At 50.6% G+C, this 25,381-nt stretch overlaps 2 protein-coding genes across 3 annotated transcripts in view; one reads left to right on the plus strand and one right to left on the minus strand.

Annotated features, from left to right (window-relative positions):
• Positions 1-11,041, plus strand: part of LOC120381067 (syntaxin-binding protein 2-like) — a 26,164-nt gene extending 15,123 nt beyond the window's left edge. Inside the window, exons 6-7 of one of the 2 annotated variants that reach the window (XR_005587921.1) lie at positions 9,118-9,306; positions 10,906-11,041. Coding sequence is in view for 1 of the 2 variants with exons in the window: in XM_039499110.1 (XP_039355044.1) it covers positions 9,118-9,243 (126 nt within the window). In the remaining variant the exon portion in view is untranslated. Of the gene's footprint in view, positions 1-9,117; positions 9,354-10,905 lie in introns of those variants that run through there. The other variant, XM_039499110.1, reaches the window with a different exon arrangement.
• Positions 7,414-13,845, minus strand: LOC120381062 (olfactory receptor 10S1-like). Its single transcript, XM_039499102.1, has 2 exons — positions 12,934-13,845; positions 7,414-7,440 (listed from the first exon to the last, which is right to left on the minus strand). Exons 1-2 carry the CDS (start codon positions 13,843-13,845, stop codon positions 7,414-7,416), a joined length of 939 nt encoding a protein of 312 aa, XP_039355036.1.
• Between the last annotated feature and the right edge of the window lie 11,536 nt (positions 13,846-25,381).

Consider the following 25,381-nt stretch of genomic DNA (forward strand, 5'->3'; position numbering starts at 1 on the left):
TCTTTCAAATTGGGAAAAACTGCTGGGTGTGGGGATCTTTTGTCTCTCAGGGAGAAGCAAACAATGTAGGAACATGCTATAAGGTTTGGGGCTGTCAAGGTTTCCTCCCCCACTCTGAACTTTAGGGTACAGATGTGGGGACCTGCATGGACCCTTCTAAGCTTAATTCCTAGCTTAGATCTGGTAATGCTGCCACCAGCCAGAATTCCAGTGTCTGGCACACTCCCTGTCCCCCCAAAACTTTCCCCTCCCTGGGCTGCCTTGAGGCTTTTCCACCAAGTCCCTGGTGATACCGATCCAACCTCTTGGATCTTAACACAAGGAGAAATTAACCATTCCCCTCTCCTTTCCCCCACCAACTCCTGGTGAGTCCAGACCCAATTCCCTGGGATCATAAAACAAGAAAGAAAATATCAATCAGGTTTTTAAAAAGAAAGTGTTTAATTAAAGAAAGAAAGGTAAAAATTATCTCTGTAAAATCAGGATGGAAAATACTTTACAGGGTAATCAGATTCAGATAGCTCAGAGGTACCTCCTCTAGCCTTAGGTTCAGTGTTACAGCAAACAGAGGTAAAATCCTCTCAGCAAAAAGGAACATTTACATGTTGAGAAAACAAAAATAAGACTAACACGCCTTGCCTGTGCTACTTACAAGTTTGAAACATGAGACACTGATTTAGAAAGATTTGGAGAGCCTGGATTGATGTCTGGTGCCTCTCAGTCCCAAGAACGAACAACCCCCAAAACAAAAAGCACAAACAAAAGACTTCCCTCCACCAAGATTGAAAGTATCTTGTCCCCTTATTGGTCCTCTGGTCAGGTGTCAGCCAGGTTTACTGAGCTTCTTAACCCTTTACAGGTAAAAGAGACATTAACCCTTAACTATCTGTTTATGACACGCACCCCCCAAATCTCAGACAGTGTGGAACCACACTGGCGGTGATTTTTTCCTAGAACTGTAGAATAAACAGATTAATAAAACACATGCACCATTATATATACTACTAATTATGTAAAACTACAAGATTTTCCATATTTCAAGAACACATTTTAACCATTTGATTCTGGGAAACTCTCACGAGAGAGTGCATCAGCTACTTTGTTGGAAGCTCCTGAAATGTATTGAATTTCGAAATCAAAATCTAATCAAGAGTTAAATTCCATCGAAGCAGTTTTTTGTTGTTTCCCTTGGCAGTATGAAGCCACTTTAGTGCAGCATGGTCGGTTTGTAGCTGGAAACGCCGTCCCCAAATGTATGGGCGTAGTTTTTCCAGGGCATACACAATGGCGTAGCATTCTTTTTCACTCATGGACCAGTGGCTTTCCCTCTCAGACAGTTTCTTGTTGAGAAACACGACAGGATGGAAGTTATGATCCGGTCCTTCCTGCATTAAAACTGCTCCTACACCACGCTCAGATGCATCTGTGGTTACTAGGAAGGGTTTGTCAAAGTCTGGGGCCCTTAGCACAGGGTCAGACATGAGTGTTGCCTTAAGCTGGGTAAAGGCCTTCTGACACTTATCAGTCCACTTAACCACATTTGGCTGTATTTTTCTGGTCAGGTCTATTAGTGGGGCAGAGATTTGGCTGTAGTGGGGTACAAATCGCCTGTAATATCCGGCCAAGCCTAAGAAGGATTGGACCTGTTTCTTAGACTTTGGGACAGGCCACTTTTGGATAGCATCCACCTTGGCCTGTAGGGGATTTATCGTTCCTTGACCCACCTGGTGTCCAAGGTAAGTCACTCTGTTTTGGCCTATTTGACACTTTTTAGCCTACTTGATGCGCTCGAAGACTTTTTCCAAGTGTTCCAGATGTTCTGCCCATGAATCAGAAAAAATGGCCACATTGTTGAGGTAGGCAACTGCAGACTCTCCCAATCCTGCTAGGAGACCATCTACAAGTTTTTGGAAGGTGGCGGGTGCATTTCGCAGCCCGAAGGGAAGCACATTAAATGCATACACCCCTGCATGGGTGATGAAGGCTGACCTTTCTTTGGCGGGTTCATCTAGTGGTTCTTGCCAGTACCCCTTGGTCCAGTCTAATGTAGAGATAAACTGGGCATGGCCCAATTTCTCCAATAACTCATCGGTGCGTGGCATTGGATAGTTGTCGGGACGAGTTACAGCATTTAGCTTACGGTAGTCCACGCAAAAGCATATTTCCCCATCTGGTTTGGGAACTAGAACCACGGGAAATGCTCATGCCCTGTTAAAGGGGCGGATTATACCCATCTGTAGCATGCTTTGGATCTTCCATTCTATAGCAGCTTGGGCATGAGAAGACACCCGGTAGGGTGGGGTTCTAATTGGGTGAGCATTACCTGTGTCAATGGAGTGGTATGCCTGTCCAGTCCGTCCTGGAGTGGATGAGAACATTGGTGCGAAACTAGTGGACAGCTCCTTGATCTGTTGCCGCTGCAGACGTTCCAGGGTTGTGGAGAGGTTCACCTCTTCCACGCCACCGTCACTTTTTCCATCGTAGTAGACACCTTCAGGCCACTCAGCGTCATCTCTTCCCTGGGCTGTAAACTGACAAACCTTTACTTCTCTGGAATAAAAGGGCTTTAGAGAGTTAACATGGTACACTTTAGGCTTTAGGGTTGAGGTGGGGAATGCTATGAGATAGTTAACAGCTCCCAGGCACTCTTGGGCCGTGAATGGCCCTTCCCATGACACTTCCATCTTATCGGCCTGTTGCGCCTTCAAGACCATAACCTGGTCCCCTATTTTGAAGGAACGCTCTCTGGTATGTTTATCGTACCAGGCCTTTTGCTCCTTCTGAGCATCCTTTAGGTTTTCTTTAGCAAGGGCTAAAGAGTGTCGGAGAGTGCTTTGTAGGTTGCTTACAAAGTCCTAATGTTAGTTCCTGGAGAAGGCGTAAACCCCTCCCATTGCTGTTTCACCAACTGTAATGGCCCCTTAACCTCGTGGCCATACACAAGTTCGAATGGTGAAAACCCTAAACTGGGATGTGGTACAGCCCTGTAGGCAAAAAGTAAGTGCTGCAACACTAGGTCCCAATCATTGGAGTGTTCATTTATGAATTTAGGCCCATCCACCAAGGGTTCACCCCCCACCCCATCATATTCACATGGTCCCCAGGGCTGATTCACCCCCAACCTACCCTGGCATGATTCCCTGCTGTAAGGATGCACAGGGCCTCTGCCCCTGGCTGTTTGTGCCTGAGTGGCTGTTGCACTATTTTTAGGCCATCATGTTGTTCCCTGCTTCAAGCATCCTCTGTCGGAATTTCTGAAGGGAGCGTTTTTGTATCCTGCTTTTTTTTTTTTTTGCTCAGGACTAAGAGAACCATGGAGAGCTGCTTTGGGATGGCTTGCTGGAGGGTGGCTGGAGAACTGAAGGGGCACCCACTTTTTGCACACCTCAGGGGAGGGAGGACCTCACCCTGGGGACATAAACTTTTCCCCCCTTACTTTGGTCCCAGGACACACCACATGACCACCCATCTCTGGCCCAGGAAGGAAGAATCCCCAACCTCTCTTTTGGCTGTTTAACCCAGTTGGAACATTTTAATGTTTTTGAGGATCCCAGTCTTCCACTGGTCCACTTTTATAGTCCTCACTCAAACTTTAGTCGGAAAATAGGAGCCTCTAGTCCTGGGTTGTGTTCCAAACCAAGTAGGGATTAAGACAGAAGAGCTGCTTTTCCGAAAGCTGAGCTCTGCTCTGTGCGTTGCCTAGAGCTGTCAGCTTGCTGCTCCTGGAACTTTCCTTTGAGGCCTCTAGGTCCCTCTGGTGAGGTCCCTGTGTTTAGGGCTGGGTAGGCTGTGGACTTTGGTTGATGTGATGTGGCTTGTTTTAATATTAGGTGAAATCCGTGTGCTGCTGGTGGTGAAGGGCTGTCCGCTTGTCCTGTGGAGTTCCCAGTAGGGTTTGTTGTCTGGTTTCAGGTTTGTCATGTGCTTGGCTTCTGCCATGTCGCTGGCGCTGGTGCCTGCAATGGTTCTGGTGCTGGTTGCTGCTGGGTTTTGTGTTTGGGATTTGGCAGGGCTGTTGTTTTGGGGGCCAGGGCTTTTGGGGGGTACCTCTGTCTTGGCGTTCTGCTGCAGTCATTGGCAGGTCTGGGTCTCTGCACACAGACCAGGGGGAGATGGCAACTGGGCTGGAAGCTGGTGGGGGGTGGTCAATGGCAGGCGTGGGCTGTCACTTGGGCAGCTTTGGATGGTTGGCCAAGTCTTCCCCATTAGCATGGGGATGGCATGCTTGTGTCCAACTAATTCCAGCCCTCTTTCCAAGCAGGCAGCCAGTGGCATAACTGTGGAGCAAGTTTACAGATTTTGACATGAATGCAACTTAGAACTCAGCATGAATGTGTGATGACTGACACTCTGGGTTGTGGTCAGCTGTTGTTGGTGATGATTGGTGTGCCTCTCTGTTTTCACTCCTGACCCTCTTTGGCCCACCTTCCTCCCTTCCCCTTCTGGTATTTGGTTACCACTTCACCTCCTCCCTTTTGGTTATGGTCTGGTCTCGTAATATTTTCTGTGGTGGTGTAATGAGGTATAATATGATGGGGGTCTTGACCAATTGGCCTTTTGGTTGTCCCAGTTCATGACTGTAAAACATTACAGGTGGGTTGCTGGACTGAGGTGAGGGTGGGACTGAGGTCTGGGCTGGTGAGGTGGGGTGTTGTGGGTGGGTTGGGTTAGACAATAGTGTGTGGGGGGGGTCTTTCAGTTTGCCTCCTCTGATATTCGCTCCTTGCTTAGCCTTTTTCTTTTTTCGTTTTTTTTTAGTAGTTTTTTCTTTTTCCCCCACTTTCTTCGCAGTTTTGGGTTTTCCCCCACTTCTCCTTACAGTTTTCTCCTCTCAACTCCTCTCGTTTTTTTTCCTCCTTTGGCTCCATTTGCTTTCTTTGCTCCAGAGCTTTTCAAAGCTCCCTCCTTCCAGAGATTCACATCTTCCAGAGATTCCAGGCTTGCTCCTTCTTGCTCCTGTGGTCCAGGTTTCCCAATTAGGGCTCCACCTTAGGCATGAATGACACTCAGGGGGCATGCCTTATTGGCTCTCCCTTTCTTCTGATTGCTCAGGTTATAATCGTTTCTTTGTTCTGGCCTGTTTTTGAAAAATTTTTTGCTGCCAGCTTTGCTAGCTGTCCACCCAGCTAGCCCAGCTGCTGTCTATTGTTGCACTGCCCTGAGCTGGCCCTGCTATCAAGGGCAAAGTTTTTAAAGTTTTCAACTCATCACCTGTATCATCAACCTGAAAGGTGGGTGGGTATCATCACCTGCCTGGAGGGTGGTTTTAGAAGGGTTTTTGGGCTGGGCTGGTGCATCCTGCCTAGCCCTAGCTTCTCAGTTCATCTCTCTCTCTTTTTTTTTCTTTTTTTCTTCTTTTTCTTTTCTCTCATCTTCATCTCTCTCTCTTTTTGCTCTCATCTCCATCTCTCTCTTCTCATCTCTCTCTTTCCTCTCCCTAGCCAGTTCAGTTGTTAACTGTTTTACTGGTACTCATTTTACTTTTTTTTGTTAACTGTTTTTTCCTGTCACCTGTGCTGCCTGCTCATGATGCACTCCAGCTCAGCTCAGTTAACAAAACTTTCTAGCTAGCTATACATACCTGAAAAAAAAAAAAAGGTAGAAAAAAAATTAATTTTGCTGTCTGTTTGCTTTTGCTTTCTTTTTGCTTCTTAACAAAGACTCTCCAAAAAAAAAAAAAAAAAACCTCTGCCCTCAGCCTGTGCTTTGCTTCTAACTAGACAGCAAAAAAAAAAACTGGCTTACTGGTTTTTAAAACATCCTCACTGCTGCTCACCATGTCACCTCCTCTCCATTCTGAACCCATTCAGACAGGTACAGGGACCTGATGGGGGGACTGCATGGACCCTTCTAAGCTTAATTACAAGCTTAGATCCAGTAACACTGCCACCAGCCAGAATTCCAGTGTCTGGCACACTCTTTGTCCCCGCAAAACTTTCCCCTCCCTGGGCAGCCTTGAGGCTTTTCCACCAAGTCCCTGTGATAGCCATCCAACCCCTTGGATCCTTGGATCTTAACACAACACAAGAATTAACCATTCCCCCCTTTCCCCCCCCCACTCCTGGGTGAGTCCAAACATCCCTGGGGGGATCTTATAAGAAGAAAAAAAAAATCAATCAGGTTCTTAATAAAAAAGCTTTTAATAAAAGAAAGAAAGGTAAAATTATCTCTGTAAAATCAGGGGGGATATATAATACAGGGGTAATCATTCTTATGACCCCAGAACTCTCCCCTCTGGTCTTAGGTTCAAAAGTTACAGCAAACAGAGTAAAATCCTCTCAGCAAAAAAAAAAAAATACAAGTTGAAAAAAAAAAAAAGACTAACACGCCTTGTCTGGCTATTACTTACAAGTTTGAAACATGAAAGACTGATTCAGAAAGATTTGGAGAGCCTGTATTGAAGTCTGGTCCCTATCAGTCCCGAGAACGAACAACCCCCCCAAAAAAGAGCACAAACAAAAGACTTTCCTCCACCAAGATCTGAAAGTATCTTGTCCCCTTACTGGTCCTCTTGTCAGGGGTCAGCCAGATTTACTGAGCTTGTTAACCCTTTACAGGTAAAAGAGACATTAACCCTTAACTATCTGTTTATGACAGCTACTGAGAGAAATTCTCCAGCCTGTGTGATACGGGCGATGAGACCAGATAATCTAAGGGCCCCTTCTGGCCTTAAACTCCCTGTTTCAGCAGGTGTCAGTCCCTGTAAAAACAACAAGGAGTCCGGTGTCACCTTAAAGATTAACAGATTTATTTGGGCATAAGCTTTCATGTGTAAAAAACCCACTTCTTCAGATGCATGGACTCCTTGTTGATTTTGTGGATACAGATTAACACACCTCCCTCTGATAGTCAGTCCCTCTAGTTCATCGTATAAAACTAACTGAGGGGGGAAGGAATTGCATCCTGGTGTTCAGCTTTGTCCAGAGCGGGTGGGGTGCTAATAGCAACCTCATGGTTAAAACACAAGACGAGAGCCTGGGAGATCTAAGACGTGAGTCTCACTGTTATTAGTGGCCTGCTTTCCGGAGGCACAGCCTGGCTCCTATCAGCAGTGTCCTTCTTCTCATTTAGTATCACTCCTCCCATTTGTTTTTACATGGGAAGGGCTGAGACTACAGAGCAAAGTAACAGCATAAAGCCGTAAGGCAGTGGCTCTCCACCTCTCCAAACTACTGTCCCCCTTTCAGGAGTCTGATCAGACATAAAAACACACAAGCATTGCTGAGAAATGGCCGACTTTCTCATTGTAATAGAATTAGTGTCCTGACATTTCAGTTGATGTACCCCCTGGAAGACCTCTGCATACCTCAGGGATACATGTACCCCTGGCTGAGAACCACTGCCCTAAGAAATGTAACCCAGGTAGCTGCAGCAATAGTAAAAATGGACAGTCTGTCACCTCTCATCAGGTTCTTATTTTGTGTAAGACACTTTATCCTTCTACACCGGGCAGTTTTGTCCTTATAAAAAGTGCATAAGAACTTCAGAATGGCCAGACTGGGTCAGACCAAAGGTCCATCTTGCCAGTGTCCTGTCTTCCGACAGTGGCGATGCCAGGTGCCCCAGCGGGAATGAACAGAACAGGTAATTTAGAATTAAGGGCCCAGAATACACAGGAGCAAGATGACTAGTGGCTGGAAATCCACCATAGCACCATTGGAGTCAATAGGCCAGACCTGTAGCTGGGTGAATTGGTGTCATTGCAATAAACTCAGTGGTACCAGATCTCCAGCTGGTATATATCAGAGTAGCCAAAATACAGCTGCTGAGCCTCTGGCCTGCTGATGGTTGTGAAGCAGACAGATCCGCAAAGCTGCACAGCTGTAACTAGAGTTTTAAGGAGCTGTGTGGTGTGTTTTCCTGTTGCTTGGTCAAAATGTTACCATGTAATTTCTGGTTCCCATTGCGGCTCGTTAAAAAACTTGCAGTCCCTCCCTGCCATAACTTTTGAATTGTTGCCTTTGCTCCCTGCTTGCAAAGTGTGTAATCCCCAGGGCTAATTAGGGAGAGCTTTGAATTAATGCCCCTATGGGGCTCGTTAGCCGCAGCACGAGAGGTTGGCAAACAGCGAATGTATGTTTGGAAAGAGAAGGGAATTGTAGCTAAAGGAAACCCGGCTGTGTTCAGAGCGGGGGCTAAGCCAAAGTGAGACATTAGCAAGGCCAAAAGCTCCTGGAGAACAATAACAATGTAAGAAGCAGAAGCACATGTCTAACACCAGATCCCCACCTGGGGTAAATCAGCCGGAGGCCAGTCCAGTTCAATGGGACTCCATTGATATATTCCGGCTAACGAAATGGACCCGGGGTCCCTGGAGAATTTCTCAGCAACAATCCCTGACAAATGGCTGCTAAAGAGAAGCACAGAGTGGCACATCACAGTTAAACACCCTGTGACACAGATGGCTCGTGGGTGGTCTGGAAATGGGATACGGGGCCTTCCCCTTCTTGGGGGCACCAGCTCCAATCTAGTCCTAGAGCAGGGGCATGGGCTGGCTCAGGTGGTGGTGGTGGGGGGGCAATGGGATATGGGGCTTCTCCACTCTAAAGGCAGATGGCTCTGACCTGGCCTAAGGCCAAGGGGACTAGCTGGCTCAGGGGGTTAGGAATAGGATATGGAACCTTTCCCCATTAAGGGGTGCCACCCCAGTGCCAATCTGGCTCCAAGCCAGCGAATATGGGAATGGCATATGGGGCTTTGGCTCCAGTCCACTAATGGCTGAGAGTCATTAGCGCAAAGGGGCTATTTGATTGGCTCAGTAAAAGTATCTGGCAGTGGCCCACCCTGCTCCCGGGGCACATACCAAGTAGAAACACTGAGACATCGGGCACCAGCTCCCAGCCCTGTTGTATTGCTGGTTGGAGATGCCAGGTGCCAAATGGGCCAGTGACTCTGAACTCCCTTCTTGCCCCCTGCTGGGGAACGGCTCTGAGTCCCCGTGTGCTGCAGGGAGCGAGGTGGGAGGTTCAGCAGGGGGCGCTGTTCCCTCGCAGTCGGCGCTGACCTCAATGCCCCAGTGTGGTGCTAGGGGGCCATGAGGCATCGGGAATTTCCGTCTCTTGGGTTAAGCTTGAAACCAATCCTCTGCTACTAGTGGCCTTGTCGCTTTCCTTACAGCTGGTGTCCAGCCCAAACTCAGACGCAGCTCGTCTCATTCTGCCTTCTTCTGTTCACTTTTTTGGTTTGAACTTGGTACAGGGCTCTTCTTCCTCTACTATAATCCACCATTACAGTGCACTGTAAAACAGCCACAGCGTCCCACCCCAGAGGTGGCTACCCTTCAGCAGTCAACGAGGCACCTCGCAGGTGGGTTATTTAGCTAACATTTTCCAAGCAGTTTGAAGCCTTTATGTAGCGGGGTGGTCGCCCCGCTCCCTCCTTAAAGGGCTTAGAACAGCCCAGGAGAGGGCTGTGATTGGGGAAGCAGCCATGCCCCAAACAGAACACAGCTGGCCCTTATAAAAGGGTCGTGAGCCAGGTGCTCTGAGACTCCTGCTCTGCCTTTAGAGGGAGAAGGGCCTGGCTTCTGGGGACTGAACCTAAGGTGGAGCAGGGCTGGGGGAAGGCAACAGGAGCTGGGGAGCTCCGGCCTGGAACCCCCCTCCCCACAGGCTGCCGGCCTAGCGCAAGGCCAAAAGGTACTGGAGTTGCAAAGGGCAGCCCATGGGTAGGCAGAGTCAGCAGGCCCGAACCCTCCTTGCCGGTGATGAGTGGCTTATATACTGCAGTCTGCCCCAGAGAACGGGGGCTAGATGGAGACTGGCAGTAGCCAAGACTGAGGCAAGATGGGGATATGGGGGTGGGGGTTGCCTGGAGAGGGGAGACCCACCGAGACTGCAGGGGAACTGTAAGGGACAGCACCCCAGTGGACAGGGGCACCGGGGTCCCGGAGGGACTCAGGGGCCCAGCAAGGCAAGACAGGGGCCTGCAGAGGGTGCTCCAAGGCTATGAAAGAGCTAATTCCCAGGACGACAGCAGGAGGCGCCGCAGCAGTGAGCCCTCGCCCTGTTACACATTGGGTGAAAAATCCTCAGGCTTGGCAATCAATCCAGCTATGATTAATCACTACAAAGGATCAGACAACAACTGCAAATACTGTTTAAAACATTGCACCGGCTTTCTATTGAAAGAAAGTATCAGTTTTTATTAACACTCAGCATCCAATAAATATAAGACAGAATTCCACAGGGGAAAAATGGGCTGCAGTCATTATTATAACTGGTTTCCAATACTCTTTATATGAGTGAGACGAAATAAGGTAACTCGATCGATAGATTAGATATTGTTTGCAGCGTTGTAGCCATGGTGGACCCAGGACCTGAGAGAGAAAAGGTGGGTCAGAGAGCACCTTTCATTGGGGCAACTCCTATTGGTGGAGGGGACAAGCTTTCGAGCTAGACAGAGCTCTTGCCCAGCTCTGGAGGAGGGAACCCGAGTGTCACAGCTAAATACAAAGAACTTTGGCCAAGATCCTCCCATTGAGTTCAATGATCTGGAGTTTTATTCTTGCTATTTTACAGATGTAAGCAGAGTGAGGATGAGCTCTACCCTGACATCCGGTGATGAATTATGGCAAGTGTGGAAAAGAATTTCAGGGCCTGATCTTGTTTGCATAGGCACACCCACCCTGCCTAGCATGAGTCCACGGCAGCCTAAAAGGGTCACTTTGACAGCTGATTATGTGAATGAGGGACTATGAACTGGTTTTATGACAGAGGGTCTCACCATCACCTAAGTAGCACTTGCTAGACAAGGGACATGGGTTTCAAAACCCAGTGAATTGAGAGAGGCTTGGGACTGGTATGTGTACTTGATGGTATGGGTGTCTTTTGAGGGCCTGGAACACTAATTGCACTGCCTCTTCTCTCTACTATTGAATAGCAGAGTTAATTTTGATTTTATTAGATATCTAGCTAGAAGCTGCTGAAAGCTGAATTCACTTTGGGCCAATGATGCACCAGCACTGGGGCTCCAGTACTATGAGCTGAAATCACTAAAAGAGCTGAACTTACTGAGCTGAGTGCTGTGTTAACTAGTGGGGGAGTCTGAAGATATACCGCTAAGCAGCTGGCAGAGCGGAGCCGTTTGCAGGACGGTTGGAGCAGCCCACAGAACGCAGAGCAGAGCGGAGCAGAGCTGAGCAGTTTGCAGGATGGTTGGACCAGCCCATGGAACAGTGAGCGAGCGAGCGGAGAGGTTTGCAGGGATGGCTGGAACGGCTCACAGGTCAGCTGGTGGAGTGGAGCTGTTCATGGTGAAGGCGGCAGCAGAACTGCAGGGAGAGGCGGGGCACTCGGCCTCGGACCCATTAACACCCTGTGTGCCCCCCTCATTTCCACCCAGGCTGGAGGGGGTTAAAATTCTGCAGATAAACTTTTGAACTCTGGGGCGGCACTGACCAGGGACAAAGACTTTTCGGTTGTTGGACTTTGGGGTGATTGAACATTGCCAAAACTTAGTTGGTGGGTCTTTGGCTCATGGTTTATGTTATGAATCCTGTTTGTGGTGTTTACTCAATATGATGCCACATTGTTTCCCTCCTTTATTAAAAAGATTTTGCTACACTCAGGCTCTGTGCTTGCGAGAGGGGAAGTACTGCCTCCTAGAAGAGCCCGGGGGGTGGTGGTGGTATGTAATTGTCCCAGGTGACTGGGTGGGGGCTCGAGCCTGTTTTGCATTGAGTTATTGAAATGGACCCCCCGGACACTGAGCCCGGCCCTTGTTGCTGCCAACTCAGAGGGGCAGAAGGGTTACACAGATACAACTGAAATAAGTAAAAGAATCAAACCCTGAGGCAGATAACACAGCTGCAGCAACAGTTAAAATGGTCAGACTGCCAGTTCTCTTCAGGTCGTATGTTGTATAAGATACTTTATCATAAGGGGTTCACACATGTTGTAGGAGACCACTGGCAATGGAGCGGTCACTTAACACCTCTGCAGGCATAAGACAAAGGAAGTTTAGTAGGCACCACATTATGTTACAAAATTGTTGAAATGAGCAAAAAAACCAGGGTCTCTGTTCGTTGGGATTCCCTCCAAGGCCTATTCCACTTGGCTGATCCAGCTCTGAGAGAGCACTTCATCCAGTTCCCTGGGGAAACTCACTTCTACTCCAGATCTCATCACTCAGGTCCCTTTATTCGGCATACAGCAAAGCTACGCTGAGTTGATCTGACTCACCTCACCCCATTGATGATGTGTCTGAGCAACTCGCAAATCTGTCATGGATTTAGCCCCCCAACAACCCCAAAGGAGCCAGAAAAAAGACATTAACTGTCCAAAAAGTGGATTAACACAGAATTCAATGCAGCCACTCACGCTGCACTGGGCAGCCTTCATTCTGCAATAACAGATTTGGGGTAGTTAATTTCCATGGCTGTGTCAATCCCAGCAGAGTGCTAGACGCTAGACTAGTCCATTTCCACGTACATGCGACGCAGCAAGGTGGACTGGCTGGATGGGTCAGTGAATGGTTTGAACTGTCTTGCTTTTTCCGAGGAGTTATGGCTCCAAAAAATGGCTGGTGGGGAGCCCCAGGGCTGTGATTGCACCAGATGATTAGATCCTCACTGGTTACACTGATGTTACAGGGAAACTCAGCTGAGTCCCCCACTGGCAGAGTTCAGGAGCCTGAGACACCTCCTCATTGACTCCCCCACCTTGAAGAACTGCCACCATCGAGCTCAGACTGTGAACAATAATCTAAGGCCAGACTGGAGAGCTTTTGCAAGCCTCACGGAATGAATGGCACTGAAGAACTCAACCTACCAAAGTGGCCAGATAGAAGAGAAATGTTGGCTGGGCTACCATAAGGGTGTAAGAGGACCCTGCACCCATGGGAGGTGGGCATCTTGTGTCCTTAGGTTTCTTTGCAAGTCTCCCAGGATTTGGGTCTATCTTATGCATGCAGAGAAAGTGTTTGTCCACCAACTACTTTTCTCAAGGCCTTTTTCATCTCCTTGTTCCTCAGGGTGTATATAAAGGGGTTCAGCAGAGGGGTGACTGCAGTATAGAATACAGCCACTGCCCCGTCGGATGCTTGACTTGAAGAGGGATGCAGGTATATGAAGACTGGGGGCCCACCGTAGAGCAGCACCAGGGTGAGGTGGGCACTGCAGGTGGAGAAGGCCCGCTGCCTCCCTTGGGCCGTGCGGATCTTCAGGATTGCGGAGGCTATGTAGGCATAAGAAACACAGATGAGCAGGAAGCAGCCGACCGCCACCACCCCAATGTTGGCCTGAATGACGACTTGGTTGGCAGCTGTGTCGGCACAGGCCAGCTTCAGCACGGCGGGGATGTCGCAGACAAAGTATTCTACCTGGTTGGGGCCGCAGTAGGGCAGGCGAAAGGTCAGGAAGGTCTGGATCGCAGCATGGATTGAGCCGGTTAGCCAGGTGCCAGCTGCCAGCCACAGGCAGGTCTTTCTGCTCATCACCACGCTGTAGCGAAGGGGCTGGCAGATGGCCAGGAAGCGGTCATAGGCCATTACCGTATAGAGGAAGCACTCCGTGCTGGCCAGGAAATGGAAGGCGTAGAGCTGCGCCACGCAGCCGCCGAAAGAGATGGCCCTGCCACTGGGCCCCACCAAGCCAGCCAGGATCTTGGGCACAGTGACGGAGGAGAGGCAGGCGTCGAGGAAGGCGAGGTGGCCAAGGAAGCAGTACATGGGCAGGGCATGGAGTCGAGAATCGCGGAGCACAGTCAGCAGGGTGAGGGCGTTGCCCAGCAGGGTGAGCAGGTAAATGAGGAGGAAGAGGAGGAAGAAGAGAGAGGGAAGCTCCCTGGTGTTTGGGAGTCCCTCCAGGATGAATTGTGTCACCGGCGTTTGGTTTCCTGGCCTCATCTGCTTCCCCCTGTGCAGAGCAACAGTAGCTAGAGCAGAAGTTATCCCAGCCTGTGTCTCTCTCTCTCTCTCTCTCTCTCTCACACTCACACACACACACACACACACAGTTCAGTGGAGTAGCATGGCACCATAATTCAGAGGTCTTTTCACTCTAGTGTCCCACCAGCCCCTCATCGCAAGCCAAAGCACAGCGATTATTCATGCCCTCCGGTATCTATCTAGACCCCATGACTGTTACATTTAAAAGTTTGAGGCTCTCACATGCATTTTTTTCTCACAATACCTTGGTTTTCCAGCCTGTGAGTCGAGGTACAGAACAGCTCAAAGTCACACAGGAAGCCCACATCAGAGCAGGAGATTTAAACTCAGGTGTCTTATATCCATGGCTAGTGACTTCGCTGCTGGACCCTCCTTCCTCTCATCTTGTCTTCTCTCACATCATTTGTGAACAATGTCCTGCTAGTGTAGGTAGATAAATAGCCAGCGGCGTCTCACACTCCCGGGAGCTGCAGAGCCCAAGCACAGCGAGGGAGGAGCCGGGGGGTACACAGGGCCCACTGCCCGCATGCATCCACTGCAGGAAGCCCCCCCAGGGGAGGCACCAGGCCGCAGCCTGGGCAGGCGCGCCCCCTGGCTCCCCCCTCATCACACTCGGGTTCTGCGGCTCCCAGAAGTGTGAGCTGCCACTGCTCCTCCTGCAGCTCCCCCCTCTTCCGCTGCCTCAGCACTCCACATGGAGTTTTGCCTCGACGTGGAGCCAGAGTCTCACCAGCATGGGCCTGGTAAGGGGCGTCCCGGGGGGCAGTCAGGGAGCAGGGGGAGGGATGGATGGGTTGGGAGTTCTGGGGGGTCCTGTCAGGGGGTGGGGAGTGGCTGGATGGGGCGTGGGAGTCCCCGGGGGTCTGTCTTGGGACAGGGGTGTTCATAAGCGTTGGGGCAGTCAGGGGACAGGTAGGGGGTAGGGTCTTAGTGGGGAGTTGGGGGGGGTCTCAGGAGAGGGCAGTCAGGGAACAAGGAGCAGGGAGGCTTAGGTAGGGGGTGGGGTTCTGGGGGGCAGTTAGGGGCAGGGGTTCCAGGAGGGGGCAGTCAGAGGACAAGGAGCAGGGAGTGGGGGGTTTGGAGTTCTGACCGGGGCAATCGAGGTGGGAAGTAGGAGGGAGTTGATGGGGGCTAGGGCAGGGCTCTCCCTCTTTTTTGATTGTTGAAATATGGTAACCCTAGGTGAGGGGGGAGCCAGGGGGTGCATGGGGGCTGGCGCTCACATACATCCACTGCAGCCTGCAGGAGCCCCCAGGGAGGCACCGAGCCACAGCCTGGGCAGGAAGGGTGGGGGGGCACAGCTGCTTCCCGCTAGCAGGGCTGCTGCCCCCCTGCACTGTGCCGGCTCCTCCATGGCTGGGGCTCGCCACCGCCGCAAGCGGGACGCTCTGGCTCTCCGATGCCCCCAGAAGGTGGCTCCTCCCTGCCGAGCTGCTGCAGCAGCCCAAGCCCGGCAAAGCCAGTGAGTGGACTCGGGGCAGGAGCCACCTGGGTGGGGTTGGGAGGGCTCGCAGGGGGGCTGTGCACTCTCCAGGGGAGTTCAGTGAGGGGGGAACCTGGTCTGGGGAGCAGCCCCTGGGCATGGCTGGCCCCTGGGCATGGCTGGCCCCTGGGGTCTATAAAGGTTTGTTGGGGATTTGTCCCTCAATGAACCAATGGGCAAGGTGGAAGTTTCGCCTAGGTGGCAAAATATCCTGGCACCGGCCCTGCCCCAGGGGGTGCGTGCACCCCAGGTTAAGAACCACTGCACTAAACTGATAAGATCAGCATTTTAATTTAATTTTAAATGAAGCTTCTTAAACATTTTAAAAAACTTGTTTACTTTACATACAACAATAGTTTAGACGTATAGAGAGAGAGACCTTCTAAAAACGTTAAAATGTATTATCGGCACGCAAAACCTTAAATTAGAGTGAATAAATGAAGACTCAGCTTCTTCTGAAAGGTTGCCGACCCCTGGTCTATTGCATGATTCCAGTTCCAATTTCAAAACTTTTCCACACAGGAAAGTCAACATCCAGCGTGCCTGCACAGATGACAGCCAGCATGAAATCAGGGGATTTGTATAAAGCAGGAAGGGTGGTGTCCTCTCCTGATCTGGGAATGAGCTGATCCTGAACTGGGAGAGGTTAGGGAGAAAAGACCCACTAGAGGTAGATGAACTCTTAGCTGTCCTCTGTAGGGTTTCTTGTATCGTGTGTCCTATGAAACAACTGGTCGCAGACCCTCAGATCAGAGACTGCGCTGGATGGACCTTGGGTTAACCTGCTCTGGCAGTCCCTCTGTCCCTAAAGAAAAACCATTCCCCGGCTTAGAAGCACTCACCACTCTCATGGTACCGGGATGAGGAACAGCCGCTTCATTGTCTCCGCTGTGGCAGAGTGCCTGAGTCAGCCAAGTATTTGAATGATATTTTCACCCTTGGGTACACTGCTCCTTGGAGCTAATTGTCTGACGCAAATCCAGGCAAAGCCTCGCCCCAGGTCTCCCGTTCCCAGACCCTGTCAGCAGGGGAGAGTGGGCATCCCATCGGGATTCTTCGCTGAGTTTCTGACGGTTCGCTACCCAGGGCTGCATTGCTGCTAGCTACATGACGATCATTTTAACATGCCTCTGGCAGCTTCCAAGATCCCGGGAGCTTTACTGGGACGAGTCTGCATCGAGCATGATCTAGTGGTGAAAAACCAGCAGGGCATCGCTCAAACAAGCCAGGCAGTGTGTGTCTGTGTGTGTGGGGGGGGGTCTGGGTTGGGACTGAGGGGCAGCTAAGAGGCAAGCTAAGACTGAGGAAAGCCCATTCAGTGGGTAACCCTTCATAGTGTAAATCCCCCAGAGTCAATTGGAGTCAATGTGGCCAGATCCCCATCCGGTGTAAATCATCCATAGCTCCATTGGAGTCATCACAGCACCTCTGAATTAGAGCAGCTGCACAGCTGGCCGATGCGAATACCCACAGATAAATAGTTCTTGCCAATTCACCGTATGGGGGTCTGGGAAGGAATTTCCCCCCAGGCAGTGACCGTGGGGTTTTCTGGCCTTCCTCTCCAGTGGTGGTGGTGGTGGTGGGAGGGGGGTGCAGTTGCTTGCTGGGTTCACCTGGATAAGTCTCACTAAATCAAACCCCCACCAGTGCAGGGAACCCCCAGGTCATGGTGCATCTCGATCTCTCCTGTTCTCTACCTGTGGATGCAACGTCTTGGTCTCATTTCATGTGTTGGCTTCAGTGGGACGATGCTGGGTGGGGTTGGTGGCCTGCGAGATACAGGCGGGCAGACTGGCTGTGCTGATGGTCCCGTCTGGCTATAAACTCTATGGCATTGTACAAATAGTCCAGAAGCCTCCATTTTATGTCCCCTTCTGCCTGGACCAGATGTGACTGCAGGGTTGTATAGAGACACGTGTGTGTGTGTGAGAGAGAGAGAGAGAGAGAGAGAGATTCAGTAGCTCCCTTGTGTAACTCCCCAACCAGTCAGTTAGCAATAAAGTCCTTTTTAGTAGCTGTTCTCTAATTGCCTTACCTGTAAAGGGTAAGAGATGCTTAACATGAGTTGGCGCCTGACCAGAGGAACCAATAGGGAAGCTGTACTCTTTCAAATGGGGAAAAACTGCTGGGTGTGGGGATCTTTTGTCTCTCAGGCAGAAGCAAACAAGGTAGCAACATGCTATAAGGTTTGGGGCAGGTATAAAAATCATGAGAATCATAGCTAGAAACTACTCCTTTGAAACCACAGCTATGTAAGTAGATCATGAATGTCTAGTTAGACGTGATAAGATTTAATTCTTCATTTTGGGCTTGTGGATTCCTCTATGCAAACCCCAGGTGCTTTTGTTTTGTTTGTAACCTTTAAAGTGGACCCCAAGAAAGTCATTTTTGGTGTTCAGTCCCTAACAGCCTGAGTTTTCAGATGTGTTTTCTTTCTTTTTTCATTAAAATTTATCTTTTTTAAGAACTTGATTAGATTTCTGTGTCTTAGGCCTGGTCTACACTATGCGTTTATGTCGAATTTAGCAGCGTTAAATCGAATCAACTCTGCACCCGTCCACACAACGAAGCCATTTTTGTTGATATAAAGGTTCTTAAAATCGATTTCTGGTCTCATCCTCCATGAGGGGAGTAGCGCTGAAATCGACATTGCCATTTTGAATTAGGATTAATGTGGCTTCAATTCGACGCTATTGGCCTCCGGGCGCTATCTCACAGTGCACCATTGTGACCGCTCTGGACAGCAATCTGAACTCAGATGCATTGGCCAGGTAGACAGGAAAAGTCCCATGAACTTTTGAATTTCATTTCCTGTTCTCTCAGCGTGGAGCGCCGATCAGCATAGGTGACCATGCAGTCCCAGAATCAAAAAAGAGCTCCAGCATGGACTGTACTGGAGATACTGAATCTGATCTCTGTATGGGGAGATGAATCTGTTCTATCAGAACTCCGTTCCAAAAGACGAAATGCCAAAGCATTTACAAAAATCTCCAAGGCCATGATGGACAGAGGCCACAACAGGGACTCAACACAGTGCTGCGTGAAACTTAAGGAGCTGAAACAAGTGTACCAGAAAGCCAAAGAATCAAATAGACGCTCACAGAGGGAGGGTCGACTGACGACTGTAGCTATCCCACAGTTCCCGCACTCTCCGAAAACCATTTGAATTCTGGGCTGAGCTCCCAATGCCTGAAGGGTCAAAAACATTGTCATGGGTGGTTCAGGGTATATGTCCTCAGCCCCCCCTCCACCCCATGAAAGAAAAGGGGAAAAAATTGTTTCTCACCTCTTTTTTCAATGTCCCCATATGTCTACTGGATGCTGCTGGCAGACGTGGTGCTGCAGCACTACACAGCAGCATCCCCTTCCCTTCCCTTCCCTTTCGGATGTCAGACGGTACAGTATGACTGGTATCCGTCCTCGTCGTCCCATGGGTGCTCCTGGCCTCGGTGAGGTCGGTCCGGGGCACCTGGGCAAAAATGAGAATGACTCCAGGTCATTCTCTTCTTTAAGTTTTGTCTAATGGAGATTCAGTCCTGCCTGGAATATCATGGAAGCTGGAGGCTTCTGCCTCAGGCTGCTCTCCCAGTCAGCAGCTCTATGCAGTCACCCCTACCCCAGCCTACCCTTGCTACTAGGGCTCACAATCAGATACTTAGACCTCTACATTTTGCTGCAAATAAAAAAATTAAGCTGCCATTTAGAACTGTCCCCCAACATACATATCCTGGGACATTTTGTATTTTACCAGAGTCAACCAAAGGCCCACACACAAATGGAGATTCAGTCCTGCCTGTGCTTCTATCCAAGTGCTTGTCACAGATTCCCATTTTCAGCTATAGGCTGAGTAAGTGCAGAATGGTGGTTCACTCTACTTCGCTGTAAGCCAGCCGCCCTCCCCACCCACCTTTGATCTCTGCTTGCAGAGGCAATAAAGTCAGTGTTGTTTCAAAATCATGCATTCTTTATTACTTCATCACACAAATGGGGGGATAACTGCCGTGGTAGCCCAGGAGGGGTTGGGGAGGAGGGAAGCAACAGGTGGGGTTGTTGCAGGGGCACCCCCTAGAATGGCATGCAGCTCTTCATTTCGATGGGATGTCTGGGGCTCTGATCCAGAGCATCTGTTTGCCTCTCTGGTTCTTTAGTAGGGTTGCCTGATATTCTAAGCAGGACTGACTCTCCATTAGACAAAACTTAAAGAAGAGAATGACCTGGGGAGTCATTCCCATTTTTGTCCAGGCGCCCCCAACCGACCTCACTGAGGCCGGCCAGGAGCACCCATGACAGCAGCAGACAGTACAGTATGACTGGTAACTGTCTTTGTCAACTCGCAAAGCAGCAGACGGTACAGTAGGGCTGGTAACCGTCTTTGCTAACTTGAAAAGGCAAGTGAATGCTGCTGTGTAGCACTGCAGTACTGCATCTGTCAGCACCATCCAGTAGACATACAGTGACAGTGAAAAAAGGCTGAACGAACTCCATGGTTGCCGTGCTATGGCGTCTGTCCAGGCAATCTAGGGAAAAGGGCGCAAAATGATTGTCTGCTGTTGCGTGCACGGAGGGAGAATTGACTGACGACGTTTACCCATAACCACCCGTGACAAATTTTTGGCCCTATCAGGCATTGGGATCTCAACCCAGAATTCCAATGGGCGGGGGAGACTGCAGGAACTATGGGATAGCTACCCACAGTGCAACGCTCCGGAAGTCGACGCTAGCCTCGGTATATGGATTCACACTGCCGAATTAATGTGCTTAGTGTGGCCACATGCACTCGACATTATACAATCTGTTTCCAAAAATTGATTTCTGTAAAATCGGAATAATCCCGTAGTGTAGACATACCCTTAGGAGGTAAAGGTTTGTGCATCTGTTAATCAGCTGATACAAGAGCTGAGCTTCCCCTTTCTTTTGTTTTCTTTCTCGGCTGCCCTGAGGGAGGGGTGGGAAAACTGAGGGGTCTCAGAAAAAAAATCTTCCCAAGTGAGATTTTTTCTGGATTGGTGTAGTAGCTCGACACTCACTGGCACAGCGCCTCCTATTGGTTGCCTCAGGAATTAACTCGATTCCAGTACAGAGCACCTCTGCTGGCCGGTGTCTCTCCTGCCTCAGGACCCCCGAGTCCCTCCCAGACCCCAGTATCCCATACCTCCCATACCAGCTGCCTCTGCCTATCCCCAGGCTGCACCTCTGCAGCCCCAGTACCTGCTTAGGCCTTTAACCAGGCCTCAGCCTGGGGAGTTGCCAGGCTGGAGCTCCCCAGTTCCTCTTGCCTTTCCCCAGCCCTGCTCTGCATCACGTACCCTCTATTCCCAGGCAGCCAGGCCCTTCTCCCTCCAAGCCTGGAGAGTGACTCCCTGTCTTCTGGCCCCGCAGCTCTTTTATAGGGCCCAGCCTGGCCCTGATTGGCTGCCTCCCAGGCTTTTCTTCTTGGCTCTTAGCCCCAGCCCTTTCCAAGGGCTGCCCTTTAACCCTTTCAGGGCCAGAGTGGGGTGACCACCCTGCTACAATTGGCAAAAGGCAGTTTGTCACTTGGGTGGTGGCAGCATTACCAGCTTGGAGTGACCAGTATTAATTTTTGGAGTCCTTGAGGGTCCCCACCTTATGCACTCTAAGTGTCAGAGTGGGGAATTAGCCTTGAAAGCCCCCATTGTCTTTTCCTGGCTGTGGTTGTGTTGTGTACACAACAGGCTTGGAAGGACCCCCCCGCCCCCGCTCCTTGCTGTGAGGAGATGGGATTTGTAGTGCCAGTCATGAGCATAAGACAGAGGCCTGGTCTACACTAGGAGTTTATGTCAAATTTAGCACCGTTAATTCGAATTAACCCTGCACCCGTCCACACAACAAAGCTATTTAGTTCGACATAGAGGTCTCTTTAGTTTGATTTCTGTACTCCTCCCCGACGAGGGGAGTAGCGCTAAATTCGACATGGCCATGTCGAATTAGGCTAGGTGTGGATGGAATTCGACGCTAATAGCTCCGGGAGCTATCCCACAGTGCACCACTCTGTTGACGCTCTGGACAGCAGTCCGAGCTCGGATGCTCTGACCAGCCACACAGGAAAAGCCCCAGGAAAATTTGAATTCCTTTTCCTGTCTGGCCAGTTTGAATCTCATTTCCTGTGTGGACGTCGTGGCGAGCTCAGCAGCACTGGCAGCGATGCAGAGCTCTCCAGCAGAGGAGTCCATGCAATCTCAGAATAGAAAGAGGGCCCCAGCATGGACTGACCGGGAAGTCTTGGATCTGATCGCTGTGTGGGGCGATGAGTCTGTGCTTTCGGAACTGCGCTCCAAAAAACGGAATGCAAAGACCTATGAGAAGGTCTCCAAAGCCATGGCAGACAGAGGATACAGCTGGGATACAATGCAGTGCCGCATGAAAATCAAGGACCTGAGACAAGGCTACCAAAAAATCAAAGCGGCAAATGGACGCTCTGGATCCCAGCCCCAGACATGCCGCTTCTACAAGGCACTGCATGCCATTCTCGGTGGGTCTGCCACCACTGCCCCACCAGTGTGCATGGACTCTGACGATGGGTTAGTGTCGACAGCTGGTTTCTCGTCGATGTTTGCGGACGGAGAAGATGAGGAAGGAGATGAGGAGGACAAGGCAGTTGACAGCGCTTACAACACTGATTTCCCTGACAGCCAGGATCTCTTCATCACCCTCACGGAGATCCCCTACCAACCCTCCCCATCCGTTAACCCGGACCCTGAATCAGGGGAAGGATCAGTCGGTAAGTGCTTTAAACATGTAAACATTTATTTTTAATGGAACAGGAATCTGAACTATGTGAAAAGAAGGTCAATATATATGGGGATAGAACAGAAATCCTCTTGGGAGATCTCCACGAAGCTCTCCTGGAGGTAATCGAAAAGCCTACGCATGAGGTTCCTGGGGAGAGCTGCCTTATTGGGTGCTCCATGGTAGGACACTTTTCCGTGCCAGGCTATCATCAGGTACTCTGGGAGCATTGCCTCCATGAGCATGGCAGCATAGGCCCCTGGTTTGTGCTGGCTTTCATGCAGCATGCGCTCTCTGTCTCTGTCAGTGATCCTCCTCAAGGTGATCTCGCTCGGCGACCCCTGCATTGAATTAGGGGAATTAGGGTAATGTTAGTATTGGGAATGCTTCACTGTTCCTTTGCATAACAATAAGCGTCGGTTTACAGCCACGTGGTGGAGGCTGCAGAGGGGCAGCATACAGGGATCTTTCCCGGGGACAGCCGCGAAGGGGTGGAACAGGGACAGAGTTCATGCTTTCCGGATTGCCTGCAGCAGGAGGGCACTGCTATACATTAAGTTTTAAGCAGCCAAAAGTCTACGGCTTACCATGCCTGCCTGCTCCACGGATTCTGCTGTCCTGCCCCGCTTGTCTGATCTCCAGTGCAAGACCCCAGGCAATGAATGCGAAGGCCGAATATTTGAACTTGTCCTGAGTGCGCATGAGATAGGTGCTGTGCATGGTCTTGTCCACAGAGACAGACTGGACTATGTTCATTGTTTGCAAAAATGTATCTTTGTAAGGAATTCACTCCCTTTTTCCCATCACACAGCTGCGACTGTCTCCCGACCTGCCCCAGCATCCCCCTCACAGAGGCTGGCGCAGATTAGGCAGCGAAAGAAAAGGACACGGGACGAGATGTTCGCAGACCTTATGGGCTGCTCCCGAGCCGAGGCGGCCCAGCAGAGCCAGTGGAGGGAGAACGTCTCTCAGTACCAGCGCTCACACAGCGAACGGGAGGACAGGTGGCATCAAGAGGACCAGCAGGCGACTCAAACGCTGCTTGGATTAATGAGGGAGCAACGGACACGCTCCGGTGCCTTGTGGATGTTCTGCAGGACCGCAGGCAGGAGGACAGAGCCCCCCTGCTGTGTATCTGCAACCGCCCTCCCCCGCCACAAAGTCCCATACCCCCCTCACCCAAAGTAACAAGAAGGAGGGGTGCCAGGGGCCGTGAAAACTGTCACTCCACCCCTGCAGAGTACTCAATTACCAAAAAGCTCTCATTCCCTAATTTTTGAGAAGTCCTTCCCTTCCTGACTCACCCAAGCCCCAATCCCAGTTTCATCCCCTAACTGTCTAGTTGATTATTAAAAATACTTTGCTGTTAATTACTGTTTCCATCATGTTCTTGTACAGAAGACTGTGTTTGAAGGGGGGAGGAAGGGGGTTGGTAATTGCATAGAACAGTCACCTTTACCAGGGTACAGATATGGGGGCAGAATCAGCAGCAGGTCACACACACAGTGCAGTCAGTAGGCACCCTGGTCGGTCTGGGAGGTGGTTTTCATGTTCTGTGTGGGTGGGGGGTACGTGACTTTGTGGCGGGGGAGGGCGGTTACAGATCTTATGCAGCGGTCCTTGTCCTGGACCACAGAGCCATGCAGCAGGGGAATCTGTAACCGTCCTCCCCAGCCACAAGGTCACATAGCCCCCGCACACAGAGTCCCGAAAAGGAGGGATGGCAGGCTCTGTTGAAACAACCAGTCCGGCACTGCAGACCGCTCTAGGATCAGGAGCCTGTCATTCCTTGAGTTTAGAAGCGGTCTTTACATCACTACACACCCTACCCAGCACAGTCTGCGTCCCAGTTTCAACCCTTTAACGCGAAGTCATTAATAGAGAAAACGTTGTTAATTAACAATGTTCCATGTATTTTATTTTTAAATGTGTGTTGGAAGGGGGGAAATGGGGTGAACGGGGTATGTAACTGCAGAGGAGAGTCAACAGTAACTGGGTAAAGAAACAGGGGCAGGGTTCAGCTTCTCTGTAAAGAAACTGAACAGTCACAGGTCACGCTGCTCGCTGAGGAACCTAGCTTTCAAAGCCTCCCGCATGCACAGTGCTTCCCGCTGGGCTCTTCTAATTGCACGGCTGTCTGGCTGAGCGTAATCAGCAGCCAGGTGATTTGCCTCAACCTCCCATCCCACCATAAAGGTCTCCCCCTTGCTCTCACAGAGATTGTGGAGCATACAGCAAGCTGCAATAACAATGGGGATATTGGTTTTGCTGAGATCCGAGCGAGTCAGTAAGCTCCTCCATCTCCCCTTGAGACGTCCAAAAGCACACTCCACCACCATTCTGCACTTGCTCAGCCGGTAGTTGAAGAGCTCCTTGCCACTGTCCAAGGTGCCTGTATAGGGCTTCATGAGCCAGGGCATTAGCGGGTAGGCTGGGTCCCCGAGGATCACTATAGGCATCTGCACATCCCCAACAGTTATTTTGTGGTCTGGGAAGAAACTACCTTCCTGCAGGCGTCTAAACAGACCAGAGTTCCTGAAAACACATGCATCATGAACCTTGCCCGGCCACCCGACGTTGATGTTGGTAAAGCGTCCCCTATGGTCCACCAGTGCTTGCAGCACCATTGAAAAGTAGCCCTTTCGGTTAATGTACTGGCTGGCCTGGTGGTCCGGTCCCAGGATAGGGATGTGAGTTCCATCTATAGCTCCACCGCAGTTTGAGAATCCCATCGCGGCAAAGCCATCTCTGACGACCTGGACGTTGCCCAGGGTCACTACCTTTGAGAGCAGGAGTTCAACGATTGCGTGAGCTACTTGCATCACAGCAACCCCCACGGTAGATTTGCCCAAGCCAAAGTGGTTCGCTACTGACCAGTAGCTGTCTGGCGTTGCAAGTTTCCAGAGGGCTATGGCCACTCACTTCTGCACAGTCAGGGCTGCTCGCATCCGGGTGTCCTTGCGCTTCAGGGCAGGGGACAGCAACTCACAGAGTTCAAGGAAAGTGCCCTTACGCATGCGAAAGTTTCGCAGCCACTGAGATTCATCCCAGACCTGCAGCACTATGTGGTCCCACCAGTCCGTGCTTGTTTCCCAGGCCCAGAATCGCTGTTCCACAGCATGAACATGACCCATTGCCACCATGATGTCCACGGCGCGGGGTCCCGTGCTTTGTGAGAGGTCTGTGCCACTCTCACACTTCATGTCCTCACCACCCTGCCGGAGCCTCCTCGCCCGATTTCTCAGCATCTGACTGTGGAAGAGG

The sequence above is a fragment of the Mauremys reevesii genome, linkage group 13 (assembly GCF_016161935.1).
Source record: "Mauremys reevesii isolate NIE-2019 linkage group 13, ASM1616193v1, whole genome shotgun sequence".
In the NCBI taxonomy this organism is placed as follows: domain Eukaryota; kingdom Metazoa; phylum Chordata; order Testudines; family Geoemydidae; genus Mauremys; species Mauremys reevesii.